General features: G+C 42.7%; 1 protein-coding gene across 5 annotated transcripts in view; it reads left to right on the top strand.

Moving 5' to 3' along the window:
- THOC5 (THO complex subunit 5) overlaps positions 1 to 13,335 on the top strand; it is a 31,553-nt gene continuing 18,218 nt past the window's right edge. For 2 of the 5 annotated variants that reach the window (XM_049618989.1, XM_049618985.1), the window contains exons 1-8: positions 65 to 229; positions 2,443 to 2,571; positions 4,283 to 4,426; positions 5,464 to 5,577; positions 5,716 to 5,813; positions 7,825 to 7,971; positions 9,342 to 9,456; positions 13,155 to 13,287. In XM_049618989.1, coding sequence (XP_049474946.1) covers positions 2,476 to 2,571; positions 4,283 to 4,426; positions 5,464 to 5,577; positions 5,716 to 5,813; positions 7,825 to 7,971; positions 9,342 to 9,456; positions 13,155 to 13,287 — 847 coding nt within the window. In that variant the 5' untranslated portion in view covers positions 65 to 229; positions 2,443 to 2,475. The other 3 variants (XM_049618987.1, XM_049618986.1, XM_049618988.1) reach the window with 3 other exon arrangements.

Below are 13,335 nucleotides of genomic sequence, written 5' to 3'. Positions count from 1 at the left end.
CTCTCTCTCCGCCGCCGGAAGTGGCTCGCTGGCCGCGACAGGTTCGGGGCTGCACGCGGTGAGAACTGGGGCGGGACAGCGGGGCCGGTCGGAGGGGCGGGGCAGGGCGCTCCGGGACCGAGGTGCGGACTTCCCGGAGGGCGTCCCCAGGCTGGAGTCCGACCCGAGTTCTCCGTGCTCACTCTTCGGGGTCCCCCGCCGCTCGGCGCCGCGCGCTCAGTCTCTTCAGGTGAAAATGTTGGCAGCAGCAGCTTCGGGCCCCGCTATGCAGCTCTAGGTGACGACGACGTTGTCGATGTCTATGGTGGTGGTGATAACAACTCACATTTATTGTGTGCTTACGTGTGCCTGGGTCTCTTTGCTGTGTAGCCAAGTCAGGATTTCTCACATTTCAGCCTTTCGCGTCCCACCTTTTTGGGTTTTGCCCAATTTACCTTTAAGACTGTTTGCTAAGGTTTTTAATCGAGTCACTTTTTACTTCGCAAACGTAAATTGGTTTTAGGAGAAAATTTCGATGGTCTCCCATAAACGGAGACTTGGCAGTATGCAGAAAGTAATGATAAAAGTTAATATAATTAACATGAAAACAGACTAACTCTGGCTAGATTGCATTGTCCAAAGCTCTGAGACAGAATCCTTTTGTTAAGAAAGGAACATTGATGTTCACAGATGCTAAAGACAAATTAGGAAAATGAGATGTTCTCTTCGAAGCAATCGGAAGTTTCTAAAAAGAATTGAAAAGGGATTGACCTCCTTAGATGTTTAGCATTATTTCAGATCATCCATGTGCCATTTACAGTCCCACTTCTAGGTCATCTTCATCACCTTCCCCAGAGGAATGCCTCCTGTGTCAATGTCCACAACAACCCCTGAGGTAGGGACTGTTACTCTCATTTCCTCTGAGGAAACAGGCCCAGAGAACAGTGAAGTGACTTGTCTCAGGACTCATAGCCGTTAAATAGAGTGGAGAGGGGGGCGCCTGGGTGGCGCAGTCGGTTAAGCGTCCGACTTCAGCCAGGTCACGATCTCGCGGTCCGTGAGTTCGAGCCCCGCGTCAGGCTCTGGGCTGATGGCTCGGAGCCTGGAGCCTGTTTCCGATTCTGTGTCTCCCTCTCTCTCTGCCCCTCCCCCGTTCATGCTCTGTCTCTCTCTGTCCCAAAAATAAAAAAAAATAAAATAAAATAAAAAAAATAGAGTGGAGAGGGGCGCCTGGGTGGCTCAGTCGGTTGAACGTCCGACTTCGGCTCAGGTCATGATCTCGCAGTCCGTGAGTTCCAGCCCCGCGTCGGGCTCTGTGCTGACAGCTCAGAGCCTGGAGCCTGTTTCAGATTCTGTGTCTCCCTCTCTCTGACCCTCCCCCGTTCATGCTCTCTCTCTGTCTCAAAAATAAATAAATGTTAAAAAAAAAATTTTTTTTAAATAAATAAATAGAGTGGAGACTCCAACTCAGGGCTTCTCTGACCCACTACCATCAGCCATTGGCTCCTTCAGTAAATGCTGGTGGCAGGTTTTTTGGGCTAAGGGAGATGGTGGAGATGGTGCTGCCCACCTCAAGGGGCTGTGGTGACAACCAGGAAAGGTAGCAGAGGGGGAGGATGCTTTGTGACCCTAGAGCCCCACGAAATGTAGGTTCTATTCTTTTAAGTTTTAGGGTCAACCAAAGAGTTGACGGCATTGCCAGCTGAGATGGTAGCGAGACACATTGGTGTTACAAGAATGTAGTTAAGAGCACTGATGTGGCGTCAGATGGAACCAACTTTAGCAAACTAGCCATGTAACCTTGGGCAGCTCGTTCGGCTTTCCGAGCCTCGGTGTTCTCATCTATAAAATGGTACTTGTTCTTACCTGAAAAGTTTGCTATAAGGATCAAATGAGTATATATCCGTAAAGTGCTTAGATCGGGTCCAGCACACGGTGATCAATCGATAGTATTGGGAACGGGTATATATGCTAAGCTTCGGAGTTTAGTCAGTGATGTGGTTATGGTGCCTTTAAATTTTTTTTTTTTAACGTTTATTTATTTTTGAGACAGAGAGAGACCGAGCATGAATGGGGGAGGGTCAGAGAGAGAGGGAGACACAGAATGTGAAACAGGCTCCAGGCTCTGAGCAGTCAGCACAGAACCTGACTCGGGGCTCGAACTCACGGACCGCGAGATCATGACCTGAGCCGAAGTCGGACGTTCAACCGACTGAGCCACCCAGGCACCCCAGTTATGGCGCCTTTAAAGGAGGTGAAGATGAATTCATTTTGGATAGGCTGAGGACCAATTCCCCTTTTTACACAGGATTAAACTGAAGCTTTGGAGGGTTGAGTGACCCTTTTTTTGAGTTACCAAAGTTGTTAGTGGCCAGCACTACTAGTTAGACTTAAGTATTCTGACTCCAGGAAAATCTCCAATTCCAACTCTGGAAAATTGCAAAAGTTTTCTCCTTTTAACAGGTCTCTATCTCCTCTTGACATTACCAAACAACCATGTCATCAGAATCAAGCAAGAAACGGAAGCCCAAAGTGATCCGAAGTGATGGAGCTCCATCTGAAGGCAAGCGTAACCGTTCTGACACAGAACAGGTGAGATCAACCAGTGCTGCCATGCTGCTGACAAATTACAGCTTGTGGCGAATCACCTGGCTGTGGGTTTGCAGCAGCTGAGGGTCACAGTGATGGCCTCCCAGGTGGGCCTCTGCTTGACCAGGTGCCTGGAATTCCCCTGGTTCTACAAAACCTGAGTATTCACATTTGGTTTAGCGGCAGCATTCCAAGAACCAACCAGCCTATATCAGACATGAATAGTGCCTGAACAGACAATGCATTCCAGTCTGGTGTGTGTCTCCCAAGTTTCCAGAGTCAGAAGAAGCCAGTATCTGCAGCATACCACCAGAAACTGGAGATGTGGCATTTCTGGTCAGCTACTGAGAAAGTACCAGAACAACATCTCCGCAGAATCTCTTCTGTGGCCTAAGAGCTCATGCTGTCAGCAGGTTCTTCCTTTTATTATTTCCCTGTCTTTAAATCTCTCAAGCTAATTTTTCTTAAAGATTATTTATTTATCTTGAGAGAGGGAGAGCACATGCCCACGTGTGCGAGTGGGGGAGAGGCAGAGAGAGAGGAGTAGGAGAGAAAATCCCAAGCAGGCTTTGCACTGTTAGCTCAGTTCAATCCCATGAACCAAGATAGCACGACCTGAGCCGAAATCAAGAGTCGGACGCTTAACTGACTGAGCCACCTGGGTGCTCCTATCAAGCTAATTTGTGACCTAATTGTTTTGATTGGTTGGTTACTTTTTTTTTTTTTAACTGGATTAGAGAAGCATAGGAGCTTGAATTTAAGTAGAAAATGATCTTTTTCTCAGATTTAGGAAATCTAGAGTAAGAAAAAACCTTATCCGTTGTGTAGGCATTAATTCTTTTTTATTGAGATGTAATTGACATATAACATTAATTTAAAGTATATAATGATTTGAAATCTGTATGTTGTAAAATGATCACTACAAAAGTCTAACCGTATGTAGTTACAGTTTTTTTTTCTTGTGGTAACTTTTAAGACCTACTGTCTTAGCAACTTTCAAATATGCAATATAGTATCATTAGCTAACTCTCTTCAAGAGATGTGTTCCATTTACTCCAAAGGCTGGGTGACCAATTACAATATTTTAGTCTCTGCTAAAGCTTGATTTGACCATCTAAACACCCATCAGTAGGAATTTGGTTAAATGCATTCTGGTTCATCTATACAGTGGATTCTCACACAGCCATTTTGATGGATATTTAATTTATTGGGATGAGAAACTGCACTAAATAGCATGGATAGTGTGATTCCATTTTGTTTAAAAATAAAATTTGTGTTTATCCACAGTATTAAAAATAGTTGTTTCAGTTTGGAGGTGAGATTACAGGCAACTTTTCATTTTGTTTTTGATACTGCTCACTATATTCTGAGTCTCTGACACCAAGCATGCATTACTTTATAATTAGAAAGAAAAAAAGAGGGATTCTTTTCCATTTTGAGAAGAAGGAAAACATTTGACTTGAGGACCAAATTTTTTTTTCTTAAGATTTTATTTTTAAGTAATCTCCACACCCAACATGGGGGCTCAAACTCACAACTCTGATATCAAGAGTCGCATGCTCTACCAACTGAGCCAGCCAGGCGCACCTTGAGGACCAGATTTTTTTAGAGACATGATTTGGGGTTTCATTGTTACTGATTTCAGCCAAGTGTCCCTGGTCCCAACAGGGGGACTTTTATTCCCCACCCAAGGCATGTATCCATGCTTCCACAGGAAGGTAAATACTACAGCGAGGAGGCTGAGGTGGACCTGCGGGACCCTGGCAGAGACTATGAGCTGTACAAGTACACGTGCCAGGAGTTGCAGAGGCTCATGGCTGAGATCCAGGACCTGAAGAGCCGAGGAGGCAAGGATGTGGTAAGGAGTAGCAGTGGTTTGGGGCAGACATGAACCTGGTGGGTTTGCATGGATGGACTTGTTTTGCACCCACCAGAGCCCTTCCTGATCTTGGTCTTCTGGCCTAACCATGATCAGGCAGTTGGAGTCTGCGGGCTCCAGAGATGGTGCTTATTAATTTATTGAAACATTTCATCGCTCCCCAATCATCAATTAGAGTAACAAAAGTACAGGATAATTAATTTTTCTCCTAAGTGTAATTTGACAGTTCATCCAATTAATACTTATTACATGTCAGGCATTTTGTAGGTGTTGGGAAATGATGATATGTGTAAATTCCTTTGCTGTTGTAAGGATGGATAGGTACAGGTATGTTATAGAGACCAAAAATGAAATTGTTAGTATTAAATGAATGAACCAGACTTTGAGGCAAAGAAACTAAACAGTGTAACTAAAAACAAAACCCATGTATTGCCAAGGATCTCACTTATTTGTGCTTATCCTGGCCCAATATTGTTATGATTATTACATCATATTTTACTGTTGCCAACTTTATAGCTATAATTCTGGTATGTTCATTTAAGTTATTCTGTAAGGTTATTCATAGAGATCAAATTGTATGACGGTATGTTGCTATTGTTAGGATCTCTGTAGACAATATGTAGGAACAGATATTAATTGGTTTTATTTTTTAATGTTTATTAAAGTTTATTTTGAGAGAGAGAGAGTGGGGGAGGGCAAAGAGTGACAGGGAGAGAGAGAATCCCAAGCAGGCTGTACTCTGTCAGCAAAGAGCCCAACATGGGGCATGAGATCATGATCTGAGCCAAGATCAAGAGTCAGACACTTAACCGACTAAGCCACCCAGGTGCCCTGGGACAGATATTAATTGTGCATTGGCTATACTTGCTCCATTTTCCATCGACAGTTCTCATCGTTCTGAGCTCCTTCCAGTGTCTGTTTTTAGCCCTGGGTGGGGATGGGTCAGCAGTGAGGGGCTGAAGGAAGCTGAGCCATCACCTGTTGTCAAGGTCTTCACCAGTTTTCTTTGCCTGCAGGCAGTTGAGATAGAAGATCGGAGGATCCAGAGCTGTGTGCATTTCATGACTCTAAAGAAGCTTAATCGATTAGCCCATATCAGGTTGAAGAAAGGAAGAGATCAGACCCATGAGGTAGGAATTGAGAGGTTTAATCCTCCTCCTCCCTCTTCCCCATCCACTTCTTAATCCCCTTTACCTCTTCCCTGAGTTTGCTGCTGCTCTGTTTGACCTGACTTGCCCCACTCACCTCTGACCTTGTCCTCCTTTCAGGCCAAGCAGAAAGTAGATGCCTATCACCTGCAGCTCCAGAACCTGTTGTATGAGGTGATGCACCTGCAGAAAGAGATCACCAAATGTCTGGAGTTTAAGTGAGTTTTGGAGAACAAACTTTGTCAAAATTGCCTACTGGTAACTACTTTCTCCTGCATAGCTCAGGGTTAGCTAGTCTCCTTAAAAAGAAATCAGATGAACTTAGAGACTGCAGGATCTGGGACAAAAGTGAATAGATCACTTTGGGAGAATTGGAAAGCAGTGTTTTCAAGCTGCACAAAGAACCTTAGAAGCTTGTCTGACTTTTTCAAGTTTTGAGCTCTGTACCTGGCCAAAACCAGTTGTCTATCTCCAGCAGCGGCCTTTATGTTACCAGTTTGATTCTTGGGCACCTTGCATGGGAGCAACTCCCTTCCAGTCAAATCCTTTTAACCTTTTGGCCCACTTTTCCTCTTTAAAGTTCCAGCCATTCATTTTTGCAACTGGATTTTATTCTTTGGAACCTGAACTTCTTGCCACTAAGTTGCTCTCAGGTAAACAAACTATAGTTTGTCAGTGTCCATTTTAAAATGTAATGCCTCTTGGCAAATCCAAGTTGAGAGATGAGAAGGAGGAAAGAGTAGACAGAGGAAGAAAAGAGAATGTATTCTTGTTTGGTCAGACTTATTTGTGCAAACTGGAAAGAGGCAGGTTTTATTGTAATAAACTTGTGATAGAGGGGCACATCAGTCATTGGGTCTGGTGTATTTCTGATAGTTATGCTAATTTTTTAAAGTTATTTTTAAGGAGAGAGAGCTCACAAGCGAGCAGGGGAGAGGCAGAGAGAGAGAGAGAGACAGAATCCCAAGCAGGCTCTGTGCTGTCAGTGCAGAGCCCAACATGGAGCTCGAACTCACAAACCATGAGATCATGACCTGAGCTGAGACCAAGAGTTGGACACTTAACCTGCTAAGCCACCCAGGCACCCCAATAATTATGCTGATTTTTGAGAGACATATTTATTTGCTTTATACATTCATCATGTAATGATAGTTAAATACTAATAGAGGCAAAATTCACATCAGGTTTTTCTCTGAGTTAATAGTATTGAGTCATTGTCAGTTTTGACTATGTACTATGCATAGATCAGATATTATTGGGGGAACCAGGGGAAGGTAAACTCTCAGTACTGTTTTTGAAACTTCTTATGTATCTTAAACTGCTTACAAATAAAAGATACTAAAAACAGAAGAATGGGATGCCTCAAGCTGTAACTGTCACTCAGATGAAAGCTGACAAATTCAGAATACAATAGAACTCTAGTCTCTGGAGAGGCAGGTGACCACCATTGGCCCTGGTCAGATAAACCTGGGTTCAAATCCCAGCTCTGCCACTCACTAGCTATGTGACTTTAGGCAAGCTGCTCATCTGTAGGAGTCTCCATCTCATTTGAAACATGGAGATAGAAATCCCCATTTGATAGAGATGTCCTGAGAATTAGGTGAGGCTGTCATACAGTGGGTGTTTAATACCTGGTAGCTGCCATTATTACCATCATCTGTCCATGACCTGTGCACTGTGTTAATGCAGGAAAGAGTATGGGATTTCTTTAGTATATGGGAATCACTAAACATAACAATTGAAGCCTCTAGATCGTTTTCACACCTGGTTATGCCATCCTGAATCTTCCCCATCCCTTGTTTATGTGATTAATGTTTTAAACTTAAGTGCAGACCCTTAGGTTTTTTTCTGTTAAGCGTAATTTATTGGTTTCAACCTGTCAATGTAGGCCTAGACTGTAGTGTTTTTATTGACTTTTTCAGCTCTTAGCTCTCTTGCTAAGCTTGGAGATAATCTGTAAATTTGATAAGCATCCCTTCCAAGTCTTTAATTCATGGATAAAAAGGTTGAGCACCATGGATAAGGATCCTGTGGTATGTAATCATCTACTTCTCTTCCAAGTGAGATATTTACTAGCGAGCATTTGCTGAGAAGACTTGATGGATTCCAGGTTCCTGGGTAGTTGTAGACCAGGGCTAAATGGGCATCTATGGAGGGAACTGTGGGCTTGCTTATTCCATGGTTTAGAGTCTTGAGAACAGCAACTTAACATCTAGTATTTGCCTGCAGGTCGAAGCATGAAGAAATTGATCTGGTCAGTTTAGAGGAGTTTTATAAGGAGGCTCCTCCAGATATTAGCAAGGCTGAAGTCACCATGGGAGACCCTCACCAGCAAACCCTGGCACGTCTGGACTGGGAGCTGGAGCAGCGAAAAAGGTTGTGTTTCTCCCTTCCTGACCTTGTTAACCTGTGCAACACAGACCTTTACCCATGGGGACAACATTTTGTCATGACCCACAGTCAGACAGTGCAGTTCTGTGGAACCAGCAGAATGATTTCTTAAGACCAAATCTCATTTTGTGATTCATTCACATCTGATAATTCAGACTTGGAATTAATTAAGGCTGTTAATAGAAAATTGGAGTAACATTTTCTTTAAAATTTTAATACCTGAGACCTAAATATCTTTTGTACTGTTAAGTCCAATTTTGTTTTTTGCTTGTTCCTCCTGCCTCTAAGACTACCCCTATGGTACTTTAAAATTGTGCAAACATTATTTTAGAAGGTTATACAATATCTTGTATGTAGACAAATTATAATTTATATAGTTTTTTCTTTATTGGGTTAGACTTTTATCATTTTTTGCTATCATAAATTATGCTTTCAGGAACCCCTTTACACATAAAAATTTCCCATACTAATAAAGGTCTTTTACTTATTAAAAAGAACATTTCTACTGTGTAACTTAATCTAGGTATTTTTAAGAATATAGCATTTTTTTTTTCATACTGGATTTTTCGTGGCTGCATCCTTTTCATTATGGTGACTTTCTTCCTCTGTATTTGTACAAGAATTCTAGGGCATTTGGTTGACACAGCTCTGTTTTCCATTGGAGAAGTAGGTGTTTTATTTCCTTTTTTTTTTTCTTTTCTGTTATAGAATGTATTCTATTCAGTCTATGTTAATGAATTTAGTAAGCACTAAGTTTGACTCTTATGGAATTGGTGCCAGATTTTAGCAGATCGGACTGGCCCATCACTCCTCTGTCCAGTACACTGCTTGCCTTGGGCATAGGTTAAACCATGAGTGTTGTATTGCTGTGGTCCATATCCATCCCTGCCCTGCCCCATTCAGTCCAGTCTGTGGACCTCATTTGGGTCCTATAGTTGCTAGATCCACATGTTTGTGAAAGTTTGGGGTCTAGACCCTGGAGGCAAGAAATGGAGCAGGAAATGACACAGGGATATCCCCTAGTGGTTAATGGGCAGAGCCTCTGGAGCCAGACAGGCATGGATTCAAAGCCCAGCTTTGTACTTACTCTTAGCTGAGTGACCTTGGGTAAATTACCTACCTCCTTGAGCCTTTGTTTCCTTCTTTGGGGAAAAGAAGAGTCCCTATCTTCCAGGATTTTTATAAGATTAAATGCAATAATGCATATAGTTCTCCAAGTGCCTGGCACATAGTAAGTACTAGGTAAACATTAGTTAATCACGACTGCTGTCATTAGGTGGCTTGTGACAGTGAGTAGATGTATCGGGAGATCTCTGAGCAGCTTCAAGTGACAGTGGTCTGTCCTCTCCCCATAGGCTGGCAGAGAAGTACCGAGAGTGCCTGTCCAACAAGGAGAAGATCCTCAAGGAGATTGAGGTGAAGAAGGAATACCTGAGCAGCCTCCAACCTCGTCTCAATAGCATTATGCAGGTGAGGCTTTCCCCCACATACTCCCCTACCTTGGCCTTTTGCTTTGCCTTCAGCACCCAGCAAGACCTTGCTGACCTGAGGCCTCCAGCAGCCACATCCCCTTTGGGTTTTGCCAGGTCTGTTACCCTAACGGATGTCAGAGCCCATTGCAAGGATGGTCTTGTCTCTAGTTTCTACCCAGCCAGTGCAGTAAGGTTGTGTCCTGGGTGGAAGAGATGCTGCCAGGTGAGCTCAGGAATATGTACACACATTTATGTGAGATGTTTTCTTTTTCACCCAGAGCTTCTTCCAGGTAAAATACTTTTGCAAACTCTAGGTTTAATTTACCCCAGAATAGTTTCCATCAGCCTCACAGTTTCCAGGCATGCTTAGATGTGGATGTCTGTTAGACTCCCTGACTGCACCTTGGGGGTAGATGTTTAGCAGAGGTACTCTCTCTGAAAAGAACTTTACTCCTATTTGAAAGCCATCAGGTACCTTAGGAGGATAAGTCCCCACTTTAGATTGTAATGTAAAATGTAATGTCTTTCTTTTTTTTTTTTTTTTTTTAAATGTTACTTATTTTTGAGAGAGAGCACAGTGGGAGAGGAGCAGAGAGAGAGGGAGACACAGTATCAAAAGCAGGCTCCAGGCTCTGAGTTGTCAGCACAGAGCCCAACGTGGGGCTCGAACTCACGAGCCATGAGATCATGACCTGAGCCAAAGTTGGATGCTTAACTGACTGAGCTGCCCAGACGCCCCTGTAATGTCTTTCTATATAGGTGACCTGATTTTTGTTTGCTCTGTGAAGCAGATTGCTCTAAATCCTTATAGTTTTTTTTAACTTTTTTTTTCTTAACTCTTTTTTAAGTAAACTCTGCCCAACGTGGGGCTTGAATTCACAACCCCAAGATTAAGAGTTGCATGCTCTACAACTGAGTCAGTCAGGTGCCCCTGGGAGTTTTTGCTTTATAAACTAAAACACGACTGTTTATTTATTATTATTTTTTTTTTTTTATTTATTTTTGAGACAGGGATAGACAGAGCACGAACAGGGGAGGGTCAGAGAGAGGGAAACACAGAATCCGAAACAGGCTCCAGGCTCTGAGCTGTCAGCACAGAGCCCGATGCGGGGCTCGAACTCACGGACCGCGAGATCATGACCTGAGCCGAAGTCAGACGCTTAATCGACTGAGCCACCCAGGCACCCCAAAACACGAGTGTTTAAAAAAAAAATTTTTTTTAATGTTTATTTTTTGAGAGAGCACACGTAGGGAAGGAGCAGAAAGAGAGGGAGACACAGAATCCAAAGCAGGCTCCAGGCTCCGAGCTGTCAGCACGGAGTCCAGTGTGGGGCTCAGACCCACTTAACTGTGAGATCATGACCTCAGCTGAAGTCAGATGCTTAACCAACTGAGCCACCCCAGCGCCCCTAAAACACAACTGTTTAAAACAGCGTACATATATTACATTTAAAAACATAATTTTTTACGGGGCGCCTGGGTGACTCAGTCGGTTAAGCGTCCGACTTCGGCTCAGGTCATGATCTCACAGTTTGTGAGTTTGAGTCCTGCGTTGGGCTCTGTGCTGACAGCTCAGAGCCCGGAGCCTGCTTCTGATTCTGTGTCTCCCTCTCTCTCTCTGCCCCTCCCCTGCTCATGCTCTGTCTCTGTCTCTCAAAAATAAATAAATGTAAAAAAAAAAAATTTTTTTTAACACAATTTTTACAAAAGAAAAGCATACAGTTCCTAAGTGTATAGCTCAGTGAATATTCTCTAGTGAACACATCTATGTAACCTGCACGCAAATCAAGAAAGAGAACATTACCAATTTTCCAAACGATATTTTATTCCCCCTCTCAGTTACTATCTCCTCTCACCCTTCAGTAACTATTATCTTGATACCTAATGTCATAGGTTAGTTTGGCCTGTTTTTGAGTTTATACAAACAGAATTGTATATATACTCTTGTGTCTGATTTCTTTTGCTTAACATTATGTTTGTGAGATTCATCTGTACTGTTGTGAGCACCAGGAGTTCATTTATTTTCATTAATACTTAGTATTTGATTGTGGGTACTTCCAGTTTGGGGCTATTATGAACAATAATGTTATAAGCATTCTTTGTCGTTTGGTGTCGTATGTACATATTTCTGTTGAATATATACCCAGGAATGACATTGCTGGGTCGTAGAGTATACTAGGCATATATTTAGCTTGGCAGACACTGAAACAGTTTTCTAATGTGATTGCACTGATGTACAAAATTCCCCCCAGCACCATATGAAAGTTCTAACTGCTCCACATCCTCACAAGTGCTTGGTATTGTCAGCCTCCTTGATTTTAGCCATTCTGAAGGGTATTGCCTTTCTCTGGGGACCAGTGATGTTGAGCACAACCCCTTTTTATACTTCTTTGCTTTTGGATTACCTCATTTGCAAAAGGCTTATTCTAGTCTCCTGTTCATTTTTCTATTGGATTGCTTGGACTTCTTTATATATTCTGGAGATGAGTCTTTTGCAGATATTTTTCCCATTTTATGACTTTCTTTTTCACTCTCATAATGGTATCTTTTAATGAGCAGATGTTCTTAAATTTTATATGATCTAATCAGTGTTTTCCTCTGTGGTTAGGATGTCTTGTTTAAAAATCTCTCTCTCTGTCCCAGGGTCATGGAGATATTCTCGCATTTTCTTATAGAAGCTCTATTGTTTATCTTTCACACTTAGTATCTAGGATACCTGGAAGGGAACATTGTACACAGTGTGATATAGGGTCAGTTTCATTTTTTTTTCATGTAGGTATTCAGCTGGGTCATTTATTGAAAAGGCCATGCTTTCCCCACTGTTCTCCAGTGCCACTTTTGTCATAAATCAAATGTCCATGTAGGTTTGTGTGTCCTCTATTTGTCTTTCCATGCACCAGTATCACACTGGCTTATTTATGGTAGCTTTGTCAGAAGCCTTGATGCCCAGGGGCACCTGGGTGGCTCAGTCAGTTAAGCAACCGACTTTGGCTCAGGTCATGATCTCACAATTTGTGGGTTCAAGCCCCTCATCAGGCTTTGTGCTGACAGCTCAGAGCCTGGAGCCTGCTTTGCATTCTGTGTCTCCCTCTCTTTCTGTGCCCCTCCCCCACTCATGCTCTGTCTCTGTCCTTCAAAAATAAATGTTAAAAGAACTTATTAAGAAAAAAAATAGTTTAAGAGAAGTCTGATGCCCAGTAGTGTGTGCTCTAGCTTAATTTTTCAGGATTGTCTTGATTGTTCTTGGCCCTTTGCATTTAACATATAAATTTTAGAATCAGCTAGTCTATTTTCACCTGCTGGGATATAGACTGGGGTTGCATTGAATCTGTAGATCAGTTTGGAGTGAACTGATTTCAGGGCAGTGTTGAGTCTTCCAGGCCATTAACGTGGCCTTGCATTTCTCAAGCCTTTGTGTAGAGGCTTACACACCTTTCACTTACTTATTCTTAGGTAGTTTAAGTCTTCTTGATGCTCTTGGAAATGCTTCTTTTTTTTTTTTTTTTTTTCCATTTTCATACTGTTTGTTGCTTGTGTAAATTGATTTTTTGTATTGACCTCTTATCTACCTATTCTGTTAACTTATCATGTATTTTTAATAGATAAAAAAAACTATTATAGTAACTCAGCAGCCACCTCTTCACATGTGGACTGCCTACAAAGGGAAAATAAAAATCCTTCTTTTGTTGCATGCAGGCTTCCCTCCCAGTGCAAGAGTACCTATTCATGCCGTTCGACCAGGCTCACAAGCAGTATGAGACAGCTAGACATCTGCCACCGCCTCTCTATGTCCTCTTTGTCCAGGCCACTGCGTATGGGCAGGCCTGTGGTGAGTATGGGGGCTGGGTGAGGAAGAGGGGCTGTGGGAGCAACAGCC

The sequence above is a fragment of the Panthera uncia genome (genome assembly GCF_023721935.1).
Source record: "Panthera uncia isolate 11264 chromosome D3 unlocalized genomic scaffold, Puncia_PCG_1.0 HiC_scaffold_8, whole genome shotgun sequence".
Lineage (NCBI taxonomy): Eukaryota > Metazoa > Chordata > Mammalia > Carnivora > Felidae > Panthera > Panthera uncia.
The sequence above is the reverse complement of the archived record's forward strand: the minus strand, read 5'-3'. Positions and strand labels throughout refer to the sequence as shown.